The sequence below is a fragment of the Erinaceus europaeus genome, chromosome 4, assembly GCF_950295315.1.
Source record: "Erinaceus europaeus chromosome 4, mEriEur2.1, whole genome shotgun sequence".
Lineage (NCBI taxonomy): Eukaryota > Metazoa > Chordata > Mammalia > Eulipotyphla > Erinaceidae > Erinaceus > Erinaceus europaeus.
This window is the reverse complement of record NC_080165.1, coordinates 91,911,082-91,927,521: the sequence shown is the minus strand read 5'-3', so window position 1 is coordinate 91,927,521 and position 16,440 is coordinate 91,911,082. Positions and strand designations below refer to the sequence as shown.

At 40.0% G+C, this 16,440-nt stretch overlaps 1 protein-coding gene across 8 annotated transcripts in view; it reads right to left on the bottom strand.

The window, feature by feature from the left end:
• Window positions 1-16,440, bottom strand: part of PKHD1 (PKHD1 ciliary IPT domain containing fibrocystin/polyductin) — a 617,401-nt gene that overhangs the window by 558,094 nt on the left and 42,867 nt on the right. For 7 of the 8 annotated variants that reach the window (XM_007516520.3, XM_060190048.1, XM_060190049.1 and 4 more), the window contains 7 exons: window positions 14,560-14,674; window positions 13,013-13,291; window positions 12,041-12,130; window positions 11,854-11,944; window positions 9,701-9,843; window positions 7,975-8,105; window positions 6,228-6,403 (listed from right to left, as the gene is read on the bottom strand). In XM_007516520.3, coding sequence (XP_007516582.1) covers window positions 6,228-6,403; window positions 7,975-8,105; window positions 9,701-9,843; window positions 11,854-11,944; window positions 12,041-12,130; window positions 13,013-13,291; window positions 14,560-14,674 — 1,025 coding nt within the window. Of the gene's footprint in view, window positions 1-6,227; window positions 6,404-7,974; window positions 8,106-9,344; window positions 9,513-9,700; window positions 9,844-11,853; window positions 11,945-12,040; window positions 12,131-13,012; window positions 13,292-14,559; window positions 14,675-16,440 lie in introns of those variants that run through there. The other variant, XM_060190052.1, reaches the window with a different exon arrangement.

Below are 16,440 nucleotides of genomic sequence, written 5' to 3'. Positions count from 1 at the left end.
TAAAAGATAGATTCTTCCTAAGACTGTACAGCCAAGATGGCAAACTGTTTAAAATCAGAATCTTTAAATCCTCACTGTAAGACTGTTATTCACCCAATGGCTACAGAGTCTTTGAAGCTCTGGTTCTAATGACAATAATCTTTGGGGTCTGATCTCACTTGTGTCCTAGGTATGTGATTTGGAGCAAGATAACCTGTGCCTCTCAGCTTTAGTCTCCTCACCTATAAAGTGGGACTACAAAGAACATTCCTTTGGGTTCTGGGAACTAAATGACAAATAAACAATAGCTACCACTTAGATAAAATGAATTTTCTAGGGAGTCTAGGGGTAGTGCAGCAGGTTAAGCGCAGGTGGTGTGAAGCACAAGGACCAGTGTAAGGATCCCAGTTCTAGTCCCCAGCTCCCCTCCTGCAGGGGGGTCGCTTCACACATGGTGAAGCAGGTCTGCAGGTGTCTGCCTTTCTCTCCCCTTCTGTTTTCCCCTCCTCTCTCCATTTCTCTCTATCCAATCCAACAACAATGACAACAATAATAACTACAACAATAAAACAGCAAGGGCAACAAAAGGGAATAAATAAAATAAATATTTTTTAAAAAAGAATTTTCATAGAGGACATTAGATTGCAGAATATGATCAAATGTTAAACTGATCGGATAAATGTCAGACAACTATGAATAATGAGCCTAATTGTGTCTTTACATTACTATTAAAGAAAAATCATCTTTCTTCCCAAAAAACAAAAGCCCTGGACCAGATAGCTTTACAAGCGAATTCTATAAAACCTTCAGGAAACAGTTAATACCTATACTTCTAAACTCTTCCAAAAGATCGAAGAAACAGGAACACTCCCTTCTATCTTCTATGAAGCCAACATTACCCTAACCAAAAGCAGATAGGGAAAAAACAAAAAAGGAAAACTACACACCAAAAGCTCTGATGAACATAGATGCCAAAATATTAAACAAAATCCTGGCCAACAGGATACAGCAGTATATCAAAAAGATTGTTCATCACAACCAAGTGGGATTTATCCCAGGAATGCAAGGCTGGTTCAACAAATGTACGTCAATCAATGTCATTCACCACATCAATAAAAACAAAGCCAAAAACCACATGATTATTTCAATAGATGCAGAGAAAGCCTTTGACAAAATCCAACACCCATTCATGCTCAAAACTCTATAAAAAATGGGAATAGATGGGAAATTCCTCAAGATAGTGGAATATATATATATATCACCTACAGCCAACAATATATTCAATGAACAGGAGCTGAAAGCATTCCCCCTCAGATCAGGGACTGGACAGGGTTATCCACTATCACCATTACTCTTCAACATAGTATTGGAAGTTCTTTCCATAGCAATCAGGCAAGAGAAAGAAATCAAAGGAATACAGATTGAAGGGAAGAAGTCAAGATGTCACGGTATGCAGATGATATAATAGAATACATAGAAAAACCTAAAGAATCCAGCAGAAAACTACTGGAAGTTATTAGGCAATATAGCAAGGTGTCAGGCTAGAAAATCAGTGTACAAAATTCAGTGGCATTTCTTTATGCAAACACTAAATCCAAAGAAGAGGATATCCATAAATCACTCCCATTCACTGTTGCACCAAAATCAATAAAATATCTAGGAATAAACCTGACCAAAGAAGTAAAAGACTTATATACTGAAAGCTATGGTCACTACTCAAGGAAATAGAAAATTATAACAATAAATAGAAAGCCATTCCATGCTCATGGAGTGGAAGAATTAATATCATCAAAATGAATATTCTCCCCAGAGCCATATACAAATTTAATGCAATACCCATCAAAGTTCCACCAAGCTTCTTTAAGAGAATAGAACAAACACTACAATCATTTATCTGGAACCAGAAAACACCTAGAATTGTCAAAACAGTCTTGAGGAAAAGAAACAGAAATGGAGACATCACACTCCCAGATCTCAAACTATATTATAAGGCCATCATCATCAAAACAGCCTGGAACAAAAAATAGGCACACAGACCAGTGGAATTGAAAGCTCAGAACTAAACCTCCACATCTACAGACATCTAATCTTTGATGATGGGGCACAAAGTATTAATTGGAGGAAGGAGGCTCTCTTCTCTGGGAAAACTGGGTTGAAACATGAAGAAGAATGAAACTCAATCATTTTATCTCACCAGAAATAAAAGTCAACTACAAATAGATCAAGGACCTGAATGTTAGACCAGAAACTATCAAATACTTAGAGGAAAATATTGGTGGAACACTTGCCCATCTAAACCCAACTGCAAGAAGATTAAAACAAAAATAAATCAATGGGACTATATCAAATAGAAAAGCTTCTGCACAGCCAAAGAAACCATCACACAAAGAGACCCATCATGGAATGGTAGAAGTTCTTCAAATGCCATACATCAGACAAGAGAATAATCACCATAATATACAAAGAGCTCAATAACTTAGCAACAAAAAAGCAAATGACCCCATCCAAAAATGGGCAGAGGATATGAAAAGAACATTAACTACAGACGAGATCCAAAAGGATAACAAACACATGAAAAATTGCTCCAGGTCACTGATTGTCAGAGAAATGCAAATAAAGACAACATGGAGATACCACCTCACTTCTGTGAGAATGGCATACATCAAAAAGGACACCTGCAACAAATGCTGGAAGCAACAAAGGCTGTGGGGACAGAAGAACCCTTCTGCACTGCTGCTGGGAATATAAATTGGTCCAACCTCTGTGGAGAGCAGTCTGGAGAACTTTAACAAAGCTAGATACAGACCTTTCATATGACCCAGTAATTTCTCTCCTAGGGATATATCCTAAAGACTCCATAACAACCTACCAAAAAGGTATGTGTACACCTATGTTCGTAACAGCACAATTCATAATGGCTAAAACCTGGAAACAACAAAGGTTCCCAACAACAGATGAGTGGCTGAGAAAGCTGTGATATATATACACTATGGAATACTATGCAGCTGTGAAGAACAATGAACCCACCTTCTCTGACCCATCTTGTATGGAGTTAGAAGGAATTATGTTAAGTGAGCTAAGTCAGAAAGACAAAGATGAGTATAGGATGATCCCACTCATAAACAGAAGTTGAGAAAGAAGAACAGAAAGGGAAATAAAGCAGAATTTGACTTGAGTGTAGAGTAGGACACCAAAGTAAAAATCTCTGGGTGGAGGGTGAGGGTGGATGTTTGACTTCACTAGGGGAGGGGTGATGGGATGGGACACAGTCTTTTGGTGGAGGGAATGGTGTTTATGTACACTCCTATTAACTTGTAGTCATATAAATCACTATTTAATTAATATGGGAGGGGAAAATTGATTGAATGTCTCACACTTTTTAATTCACAGACCATAGCCTGAGTCTTTTAAATGTTGAATCTGTAAAAAGCTTAGACCAGGGAGAACCGAAGCAACTAGTGACATTACTCTAAAAAACACAGCTATATACAAATAGTGTCAAAAGACATAAATTACGGTGATGTGTATGCTACAGCAAATCCTAACAAAGGGATTTTCAAAGTTAACCCAATTGCCAAATAATTTGATTACAGCAATAACTATCTATTGCCTTCTTAAACCCTGAGACAGCAGGACCCTCCTCTATAGAGCATATATTTTCCCCAGTCCTGGAACCTCTAGGGTGGGGCTTACTTTCCTGCATGCTTCACTCAATTCATACCAAATAATATTGCATCTGCTAATCTCAAGCTCATCAGTGCCATGAGTATCATCTCAGCATGCTTCACTTCAGACTGTTTAGAGACATCAGGCATGGAATGTCATCCCTTCAGCCTCGTGTAAGATATTTCCTTTCATAGAATTCTCTAATTCTGTTTCAGGTGGTTCACTTCCTAACAAAGTTCCAAACCCTAGATAGACATAGACCAGGTCCCATGATATAGGGCATATGTTCACATGTATCTATAATTTATGGCAAAATATATACCTGAAAGCAAAAATGCACAATAGTCTATACTGAGTCAATATATGCAGCAAGCAAGTAGAAAGACCTAAAAAAAACACCATAAAGTTCCTAATGAAATAGTGTCTACTTAGAAATAGATAACCTCCTCACCTACCTCCTATTACACTTCCCTCACTCACTCCAAAGCTAACCTTATCAAAGTAAAGAGTGCAAAAGCTGAATAAGGACAAGAGAATGTCATACTTTAACAATGACTCTTTAGTCACTATCAGGCCACCCCATCAGCTGGGGGACTAGTCAGGGAGTCCTGAGATTACTAAACAGACATGATGGGCCAAGACGTCAAATAAATCCCTCTCTCCATTATTACTGGTCATCTCTATCAGGAAGAACACAATAGACCCCTCTGTGGGCTCCCATAGGACCTTGCCCTTAACATGGATCAACCACTGTAGAGAATGTTCCATCCTCCGAAGGAGGCTGGACAATATACTCTATGTTCCACCTGAGGAAGATGGGTTATAAAACTGGGGCAGCTTGGAATATTCCTACTCATGACCCTGTGGAGCTCAGATCTACAGGGATGCAGAGATCAGTCACATAGGCTCCTAAGCTGAATATGAGCCCCAGATCAGATCAAATCGATGGGATTTACAGTCAACAATATCTGTACACCTTTCCCATATTTGGGAGGTACTCTCTTCCCTGATCCAGTTTTCTAGTCCTTTTTCCAGCCATGACATCATCTCCCAAGACAATAACTTGAGTCCACCTGCATAAATAATAATAATAGTATAATCATGGGCCCTTTGGAATATACCTAAAATAGGCCTATTAACTATCTACAAAACAGAGACCCCCAAATCTTCATCTGCACTAAGCCAGCCTTTATGTTCATGATTAGTCAACAATGTTTGGTTTTATATATTAACTCTTCTTTCAGCCACCAGGTTTCAGATGCTAGCATAATGCTGATCGGACTTCCCTGGGCAGACAATCCCACCAATGTGTCCTGGAGCTCTGCTTCCCCAGAGCCCTCCCCTACTAGGGAAAGAGAGAGACAGGCTGGGAGTATGGATTGACCTGTCAACGCCCATGTTCAGTGGGGAAGCAACTACAGAAGCCAGACCTTCCACCTTCTGCATCCCCCAATGACCCCGAGTCCATAACCCCACAGGGATAAAAAATAGGAAAACTATCAGAGGATGGGATGGGATACAGAATCCTGGTGGTGGGAATTGTGTAGAGTTGTACCCCTCTTATCCTATGTTTTTTTTGGCAGTGTTTCCTTTTTATAAATAAAAATTATAAGAAATAAAAAAATCTTAAATCCATTGTCACGATGTGACTAAATAAAGTGGGAAACAAATTCATTTTTATTCATTTTATTGGGGTTCTTACTGGTTTACAGTACAACTGTTGACACATGGGTAAAATTTCTCATCTCACCATAAATGTCTGCAGAACACTTTTAGCTCAAACTTGGGTCCTTTTCCACCATCATGCACCACGGCACCACAGCTCCCACTCACTCAGCTCATTACTCAAGTAGCCTTTCTGCTCTCTCCCTTCCTGCATCCTTCTATACCTTATTCCTAAATGGTAGCAGATACCACAATCAGGATGCAGATTTAAGCCCCAGCACCACATGGAAGGTGTTATAGCCACATGAATACTGTGGAGGGAGAAGAAAGTCTTGTTTACTCTCTAACTCACTGTCTCTCCTAATTGTAAGCCAGACCCTTGGCCCATATCCATGTTCAGATAAAGCTGTGTACCTTCCAACATAGAGTGTAATTCATGGACAAGTAGAGAAACCCTGCTGATTGAACAATAATATTTATTATTGTTGCTAACTTTTGTATTGATTGGCTAAGTACTATGGTCAGGGTCTTAAAGAGTGCTTCATATTCTTCTTCAGTTAATTTTCACAGTAAGGGGAAGGGACTCATTGTGCCCATGTTGTAGATGAGAAAACTAAGGTTTCTCAATAAGAATAAGAGAAACCTAGAGTGAGATCACAGACACTAGAAATAAAAAGCAAGCAGTGGGAGAAGAAGAAAAAAAGACCATTATTAATAGCTAAAGAGACATAAGCATAGAGGTCTAGAGAGAGCATAATCTCAATCTCATCTTCTTTCTAGAGCCAAGGCATGTAAGATGGTGAAACACTACATCCCCTCCCCTCCCCCAATTAAAAGATCAATAAACCCCTAGCAGTCAAACTGGATGTTGACATTTGACAAACAGGCCCATAGGAGAGTATGGATTCAACAATTACCTGTTAGGTTTCTGTCTGCAATAATAACTTCATCCACATAGAACACATCTGGTTTCTGGGCCAGAGGAAGGAGGTCTATTTGATGAACCAGCATGGGGGCGTTTACCAAGGGCGTCAGGAGATGCACAGAGCCATGCACACAAGTCCTCCAGAGGTCAGTACACATGAACTGCCAGCTGGAAATAAATGCAGAGAGGTAACTGGTCTTTCCTCATGGACACCTGCAATCTTCACCAATTAGAGTCCTTCTCTTCAGACTTGCCTGAGGACTGACCATGTGGGAAAGAGACCCTCTGACCCTCTACACTCAAGTAGTGTTGGTATCACTGGTCTTGTTTAAGCTTAAAAGCACTGATAAAGCCTAAAAGTGATATATGGAAGAAGGACTGAATTAAAGGCTCAAGATGCCTAAATTTTATTCCAGAGACTTTATTCTCCTACTGGTTAAATTCTGGTGATTCAAGGGCAGCAAAATAGCTCACTTGGGTAGTGTGCTATTTTGTACTCTGTGTGATCCAGTAGCAAGTCCATATCTCACTGCATTGAAGGGAGTTTCAGTGATGTGGTCTGTTTCACACTCTTTTCTCCCTTTCTATTTCTATCTTAAAAAAAAAACAAAAACACCTGATTGATTCACAAACTCCATGTCTCAATTTTTCTCTCCTATCACATCAAGGAATATTCCCTAAAGCTCTTCAAAATATGATCATCTATGATTCCTATTAGAAATGTTGAAGAGTTTCTATGAAATATATTAAAGGGGATTTGGGCAGTGGCACAGCAGGTTAAGCACACATAGTCCGAATAGCAAGGGCCCATACCTGCAGAGAGGTCGCTTCACAAGTCCTAAAGCAGGTCTGCCAGATGTCTAGCTTTCTTTCTCCCTCTCTATCTTCCCCTCCCCTCTCAATTTCTCTCTGTCCTATCCAAATAAAAAATGGGGAAAAAATGGCCACCAGGAGCAGTGGATTTGTAGTACTGGCACCGAGCCCCAGCGATAACCCTGGAGGCAAAAAATAAAAAAAGAAAAAAAAAAAAAAGAAAAGAAATATATTAACAACTACTTGGTCTTAAATAAAGCTACTTTTTCAAATAAAATATTCTCAAAAATAAAAAGACTAACTTGGTGGCACTCCAAGTAAAGCACATGAGTTACCATGGACAGGGGTTCAAGACCATGGTCTCCATCTTCAGGGAAGGAATCTTCACAGGCAGTGAAGCCAACTACATATATCTCTTGTCTCCCCATATTTCTCTCCATCTATGTCATTTAAAAAAGAAGAAGAAAGAAGGAAAGAAAGGAAAAAAAGAGAGAGCAAGAGAGAGAGAGAGAAAAGTAATGGCAACCATGAGCTGTAGGATCATCACACAGGCACAGGGCCCCAGCAACAAACTTACTAGAAAAAAAAAAAAGTGAAGGGAGCCCTTCATGGTGGCACACCTCTGGAACATAAGCATCCCAATACAGGAGGACCGGAGTTTAAACCCCAGTCTTCACCTGCAGAGGACGTTTTTCCCAAGTGGTGAACCAGTGCTGCAGGTATCTCTATCTCCCTTTCCCCTCAAATTCTGTTTCCATTCTCAACAAATAAATGAAATATTTTAAAAAGCTCAATGACCCTACTTATTATAGTAGCCAATACTCAAATACAAGACACCAGTAATCCCTTCAACAAAGTAGCTGTTCCCAAGAAAGCTAATCATCACCACCAGCACATACCCACCATAGCTTCTACACAATCACTACCTGCCAGATCCAGTTCCCATGAGACTCCAGTCACAGGTGATGTTCTTCATAACATCATTTTGAAGAGCAGTCGTGAAGTACACAGTCACCTTCAGGATCTTATTCGTGTGACTTTTATATGCAAGGCACAGCTACAGATACAAAAAAAAAAAAAGTGTTTCAGCTGTATCTGAGCAAGAAGCAGCCAACCATTCATACAGTGTTGAACGAAGAGAGTCTACCTACCCATAACCCTCCCTCATTCCTCAAGGAAGAAAAGCACCCAGATTCTGCCCTCTGGAACTTACCAGTCTAACCATAAAGACAAAAATTTTAAATTGTTCTTTATCCAACTAAGAGTTGTTAAATGCCTAGTACTGTGCTTTACAGTAAAAGTTTTACTTAAGAGTATCTCAGTTAAAATACCCATTTTTGACCCAATGAACCATGTGACTTCAAGAAAGTCATTTAGTCTCTCCGAGGCTCAGTTCCTTAACTCCAACTATCCTGCATCTTTGGTTTCTAACACTGAGTTAAGGATAAAAATGTTTGGCATGACAATATGGTAGAACTGGTTTTATCAGTCTTGGCACTATTGACATTTTTGAACTGGATAAGTCTCAACTGGGACAGGGGAGGTTGTTCTGTATTTTGTAAAAAAAAAAAGAAAGAAAGAAAAAGAAAAGAAAAATTAAGATTTTTTAAATTTTTATTACTTTTATTTATTGGATAGAGACATCCAGAAATTGAGAGGGAAGAGGGAGACAGAGAGGGAGAGAGACAGAGAGATACCTACAACACTGCTTCACCACTCACAAAGCTTTCCTCCTACAGGTGGAGACTGGGGGCTTGAACCTGGGTCCCTGCACATTGTAACATGTGTGCTCAACCAGGTGCACCACCAACAAGCCTGTTTTGTAGAAAGTTTAACACCATTCCTGATACCTACACACTGGGCTCCAGAAGCAGATGACAGCTGTAATAATTCAAAGTTATTGTATGTCTTCCCCAGGAAGGCAAAATCACCCCTACCTGGAGTATATGCTACAGAGAAGGAAAAAAAAACTTAAAGAACATTTAGTTCTGGCTTCCAGTACAACTTGACTCAGAAAGGACTTGAAACTCCTATCATGGACTCAACCAGCCCAGTCACCCTGGCTCCCATGGGGCAAATCTTGTTGCACATTGTTAAGAAGGATGATAGTACTATGAACAGAAAAAGGATCTAAGAGGTGTTCCAAAAACGTGCAATCGATTCATCAATAATAATGGTTACAGGGAATAATAACTCAGCCCTAATTGCTGCACAAGCACTTTACAATCCCAAGTGGCAAGTCACATTAGCACCCATTATTATAGACAAGTAAACTAAACAACAACAGTGGAGGTACCTTGGTGAGAGTGTCAGAAGTCAAAACCAGATAGTTTGACAGTAGAATCTGCACTCTTATCCCTAGAGAGCAAATGAAACAATAGTGCACAGAAAAGCTGCCACAGTCTCTCAGCCACTATGAAGACATTTGTTTCCATGCACCAATGAGCCAATGGAGGACCAGAATGTAAATTTACATCTGAAACAGCAGTTAAGAAACACAGCACCTCAGACTAAAGCATGTTGGGTAGATTATAGAAATAGCTATTTGATGCTCCTGGTTCTTCATTCTCAAATCAGGGAATAAAACCAACCCCTCCCTCTATCAATCCCTCCCCATCCACGTTTTGTGAAAGCAGAAATGCTTTTACTTACATATGCATACTGCTCAAGCTGGTAGCCCTTTTGGCCAGCCAGGGGTTTTAGGACAAGGTATCGAGGCTGTTGGAGACTAAATCTACCACAGAAGGGTTCAATCCTATTGGTGAGATCCCCATCAGAGCTGAAACCTTCTAGGCCTGGATGCAGTTTGGATAGAATAGGAAGGCAGATATAAATGTTAAGTAACACAAAACATCTTTTTTTTAAAAAAATATTTATTTATTTCATTTTGTTACCCTTGTTGCTTTATTGCTGTTGTTGATGTTGTCATTGTTGGATAGGACACAGAGAAATGGAGAGAGGAGGGGAAGACAGAGAGGGGGAGAGAAAGACAGACACCTGCAGACCTGCTTCGCCACCTGTGAAGCGACTCCCCTGCAGGTGGGAAGCCAGAGGCTCTAACTGGGATCCTTGCGCTGGTCCTTGCGCTTTGCACCACATGCGCTTAACCCGCTGCGCTATCGCCCGACTCCCACAAAACATCTTAATACATTGAAGGGGATGGGCTATGGGTTCATTGTGATGGACTAAGCTGTCAGAAAAGTCATGATGAATTTTTCTATGCAAAAATGTGTCATGACTTTTCTGATGGCGATAAATCATTCTAGGTAAGTTGGGTCGGGCTTGGATTTTTGTGTATGGGGTGGTATCTGCCAGTTAAAGGCTCCAGCTAAGAGAAACTCATTCTGTCTGACCAAGAACAAGAAAATTTATAACTATTTTTTCTTTTTTTTTAATTTTTATTATCTTTATTTATTGGATAGAGACAATCAGAAATCGAGAGGGAATGGAGAGACAAACAGGGAAAGAGACAGTGAGACATCTGCAGCACTGCTTCACCATTCACAAAGCTTTCCCCCTGCAGGTGGGAAACAGGGGCTTGAACCTGGGTCCTTGAACATTGTAACATGTGCACTCAACCAGGTAAGCTACCACCTGGCCCCTCTATTAACATTTTATTTGTACATCAAATAAGAAAAACTATTGAGAATCAAAGTAAAGAAATGTCAGCCATAATTTCATCAACCTTTGTCATAATTTAAGGGACTGGGGTAGTGCCTAAGTAGTTGAACACCTGTCTTGAATATATGAAGCCCTGCATTCTCCCCTCCCTTAGTCCATCGCAACAGCTACAAAAAGTCTGGACAAGTCTAATGATCCCACAGTACTTTGCCCTGTCTATCTGTCTGTCTGTCTATCTATCTATCTATCTATCTATCTACCTACCTACCTATCTGTCTATGCCATCTCATACTCTCACAGACATTTTTACATAAAAACTGGCTAGAGAGCAACAGAATACACATGCAAGACCCTGGGTTCAATATCCACTACTGCATAAATAAAAAATGCAATATGAATTAAACAAGATTCATATACTTTGGTTATTTCCCAAAGTATACTCTCTTTCCTCCTACTCTGTGGCATAAGGCACATTTGGCTAACACTTTGCCCCACCCAGTAGCTTGGCAGCAACACCTATTCCTTCTCTAATAACCACTCCAAGCAGCTTCTTCCCAAACATGTGCCTACTCTGGCCACTCACTGTCCAAATGCAAAAGCACCAGTTATCATAAGCAATTCCATTTTCCCAGGCTTCATTCCTCTTTGTACTTCTCTAAAGAGAAATACAAAGAGAGGACAGGGGAGAGATACCACAGCACTGCAGCTTTTCCAACAACCAGGTGGTTCCAGGACTCAAATTCAGGTCTTATGCATTGGCAAGGCACACACCCTATAGGGTGAACTATTATTCCAGACCAATTCTCTTATCTTTATTTGACTCTGTCTGGAGATTTGGAGAGAATGTGAAGGTTGTTTTCATTTTACAATAAGATCAGGTGGTAGTGCAGCGGGTTAAGTGCACATGGCACAAAGAGCAAGGACCTGCGTGAGTATCCCAATTCAAGCCCCTGGCTCCCCACCTGCAGGGGAGTTGCTTCACAGATGGTGAAGCAGATCTGCAGGTGTTTATCTTTCTTTCCCCTTCTCTGTCTTCCCCTACTCTATCCATTTCTCTCTGTCCTATCCAACAACAACAATATCAATAACTACAACAAGGGCAACAAAAAGGAAATAAATAAATATTTAAAAACACAGTAAGAACACAAAAAAGACAGAGTGAATGGTCAACCCAGTGACAGCACCTTGTTCAAATCCAAGCCGAAGCAGAATGTTAGCAGAAAGGGGTTCCAGTTGACATTTGACTGCAAGTAACTCCTCAAGGGCTTTTTGAATCTGTTATTTTAAAAAAAAATTATAAAAAGTCCATACTGTGGGCATAAAGACCACTCGTTCCCCCTCCCCCTTCCATTATTTGAAGAAAGTCCTCACCTCATGGGCTGTGGCATTTGCAGGAATTGACTGGCTGGAAACATTGTCCCAAGTTAGGGAAAAGCTGCCTCCACCAGACACAGTCAACATCTATAAAGAGTTACAGGACTCAGAAATGTGCTCATGAAACCACAGAACCATCTGGGTTCTCATGCCAGGCTTCCACTGCTTGCTGTCCCCTTTATATTAAAGTTTCAATTATTCCTAACTTGCTGTCATCTAGAAACTTCTGTGGAACACAGGTGTCATCACAGCCATCACACTAGATGGCCTCACAGGTGTCATCTTGAGATAGTACATATCCCCATATGTACTATCCATTTATCCATTTATCCATTATCCTTTTTTTTTCTGAGTGTGAGACCTGCATGTTGCCATTGACTGGTCCATGTTTAGTCCTTTTTAATAAATACTCCTTCCCAAGAGAGGAGTGGAAGACAGAAGCACAATCACTTACTCAGAGACTTATTTAAAGTCTCTGCTTTGCTTCCAACACATTTCTTGTTGTCCACATTTGTATTTCTAGTATGAAGTAAGGCCTAGGTGACTTTTAATATCTTATATTACTTACTTTCTCCTTTATTCTGTGGTTATCTGTATACCAATTTTACCATATTAACTTTAGAGAGTGGTGTCCATATTGATTCATCTTTATACACTCCCCTACGCCCAAAAATACAGCAAGGAAAACATGTCAGAAACTTAGCAATGGAGGCACAGTGCTGAAGTATTAGACTTGGGAGCATGAGGCCCCAAGTTCAAGCCCCATTGTTGCATGTACCAAAGATTTCCACCTTTTTAAACATCCTCACAACCCTATTGAATAGATGTCCTCTTGTTTGTTTGCTTGACAGCAAAGTTATTACAAATCAGCTTCCCCTGGCTCCTAGTCAGTGATCTACTAGACAAGATAATGAATCTTGGTGTTCAGTCTCTGAACCCTACCACATGTGGCTAGGAAGAGACACAGACCTGAATTTCTGGAGTTTTCTGAGCATGAATTTTGATCTGATGCTTCTCCCGAAGGTAAGTGCTGACCACATCAGGAGTCAGCCATGTGTTGTGGATCTGGACACCAATTCTCATCCCCCTGCTAGGAGCCCTGCCATATTGCTCTGCTTCCAGGTAGTATCTGGCTCCTCCAAACAGTTCCAACTTGGAAGTTTTCTGTTGCCAATTCCCTTCGTTGCCATTCTGCTCCCAAGAGTCAAACCAGTCAGCAGTGCCCACCTTGGTGGAGGCCACTTTCACCTGTGTCCAAATAAGCATTTCATTATCAAAATTAGGTTAAGATTAGCATGCTGGTTTTCCTTTTCCAACAAATTAGACTAGTCACTCTAGAATCCAATTATTTTTTTCTCCCCCAATCCATATTCTTACCCACTTTTTCTTTGTCGACTAAATGACAGTCATATGAGATGGGATGAATTGGGGGCCAGACAGTTACACATTTTGGTTGAGTACACGTTACCATGGGCAAGGACCCAGGTTGGAACCTCTACTCTCCACCTGCAGGGGAGAGCTTTATAAACAGCAAAGCAAGTCTGCAAGTGTCTTTCTCCTTCTCTACCACCCCCATCATTCTCAACTTTTCTCTATCCTAAGAAAATTTAAAATAATAATAATGTAAAGTACTAAATCTTGACCTTATATGATCAACTAGAAAATTTCATAAAAAGAAAAATAATTTAATAAAAAATATGGTTGTCCATAACAATAATGAAATTTGCCAATTTGATAAAAGTGCCTTTCCTTACCATTCAAAGCTGATGAAATTGGTTATACCCCATCTGAAATTTCATGTAGGGTTACACCCCTACATGAAATTGGTTATACCCCATCTGAAATCAGTGCAAAAGGCACAAGTTTTGAAGTGAGAAAATTTTTGGTTTGGATTTTAAATGTTTTTCCTTAAAATTTTTATTATTATCTCTATTTATTTATTGAATAGAGACAGCCAGAAATTGAGAGGGAAAGGGGTGGGAGAGAGACACCTGTAACACTGCTTCACCACTCACAAAGTTTCCCCCCTGCAGGTGGAGACCAGGAGCTCAAGCCAGGTCCTTGCCCACTGTAAAATGTATGTTCAACTAGGTGTGCTACCACCCATCCCCTTAAATGTTATTTTAATACTCTGTATGGATTCACCACACAAACTTGTCAAAGTCTTAATTTCTTCCATAGAAGAAGTGACAAACATAATTTGTAGAGATATTGTGAAGTTTAAAGACAAGGTTTGTAAAAGATGTAACATAGTGTGCAATTTAGAGTGAATGTTCAATAAACAATAGTCACCAACATATTCTGCAAAATACATATCAACAGTTAAAACCATGGCAATTATATCCCAATCAAAAGTTATTTTAAATTAAATTTTTAACTGCCCCTCTAAAAAGACAATTCAAATCTCTGGGTAGCTAATGGTATGAGCTGTAGAACATGAGGTCTTCTTTACTCTTCCCCCCCTCCACAAGTAGAGGACTGGAGGTATGATAAAGGAAAAATGAGAAAGTGAGTACCTTGGTCCTTGGGTCCTCTGATTGACTTAAGTGCAGAGTGGCTTGACTGTCTGCCTGGATCCAGAAAGTATAATTATTTGTCTCTGGGGCCACAAAGAACCCACTGAGTCGTGCTCTAGAAATCAGAGGAGCACAACAGTGAGAGAGCAGCCAAGTACAGAAACATTAGCTCAACAAATGGTTGCCTTGTATTTTGGGATTGGCTGCAATACTCTAGAAATAGTTGTTCCTATGGTGCCTTCCTTCATGCCTTTATACTGGCTACAATATTCCTTGCAGTAGGCTGTAGTCATAGCATAAGGATGCTTGAAAGCTTGTTTAAGAACATATACCTAGAGCTGGGGAGATAGCATAATAGTTATATAAAGAAAATTTCATACCTGAGGCACCAAAGGTCCCAAGTTCACTCCCTAACACCACCAGCCAGAGCAGTGCTCTGGTAAAAATAAATAAATAAATATGCATAACATAACATAGCTAACAAGTACAAAACCTGTCCCACAGTAGGAACTCAATCAATTGTAAATAATATTTTTGGAAATAGAGATCAACAACCAAAGTTTGCTTTATTTTGCTATATTTTTAATACTTTATTTATTCATTTATTACTGGATAGAGACAAAGAGAAATTGAGAGGAGAAGAGAAGATAAAGAGGAAGAAAGACAGAGAGAGATAAGGGAGTCGAGCAGTAGTGCAGTGGGTTAAGTGCACGTGTTGCAAAGTGCAAGGACCTACATACAGATCCTGGTTCAAGCCCCCAGCTCCCCACCTGCAGGGGAGTCGCTTCACAAGCAGTGAAGCAGGTCTGCAGGTGTCTATCTTTCTCTCCCCCTCTCTGTCTTGCCCTCCTCTCTCTATTTCTCTCTGTCCTATCCAACAACAACTACAACAATAAAATAAGGGCAACAAAAGGGAATCAATAAATAAATATAAAAAATAAAAATAAAAATAAAAAAGAAAGAAAGAGAGATATTGCAGCCCTGCTTCACCACTCATGGAGCTTTATCCCTGCAGGTGGTGACCAGGAGCTTGAATCTGGGTCCTTGTACACTCTAATGTGAGCACTTAAGCAGGTGCATCACCACCAGCCACCACCTGCCCCCTCCACCCCTCATAAAACTTTTGTTCTTTGTCACCTATAGAAATACATTTATACTTCATGAGAAATTAGATCACCAATTTGTGTTAAGGACTAGCCATTTTTAATTTGTCATATAGTTGTAAGTGTGCACAAATCACAAATCAGATTTGTATATGCAATAAGAAATTGGTTTGGGAGTTGGGCTGTAGCAAAGCGGGTTAAGCGCATGTGGAGCAAAGTGCAAGGACCAGCATAAGGATCCTGGTTCAAGCTCCAGGCTCCCCAACTGCAGGGGGCGTCGCTTCACAAGCAGTGAAGCTGGTCTGCAGGTATCTGTCTTTCTCTCCCCCTCTCTGTTTCTCCTCCTCTCTCCATTTCTCTCTGTCTTATCCAGCAACAACGGCATCAATAGTAGTTACATTAATAAAAAAAAATAATAAGGGCAACAAAAGGGAATAAATAAATAAATAAATACTAAAAAAAATATTATTTTATCCTCCCAAACACTCAACTCCTGAACATTTTTGTCATGCTTCAGATGGGGGTAAAATGACATAAATGAAACGACCCCCAAGTAATATTTTATTCAACTTTATATTGGTTTTAATCACTATAAGATTTTAGTATAGTTTCGAAATATCCACCTATAGTAAGGTACACCACCTATGTATAATATTTACTACATGCCACCAGAGTTTTGGTACCTCTACTTAGCCTCCATTTTCTCTTGACAATTACCACAGTTTTTACAGAGTGGTAAAGTGCAAGTCTTACATGGATCAGCCCCAGGTTTCTATCC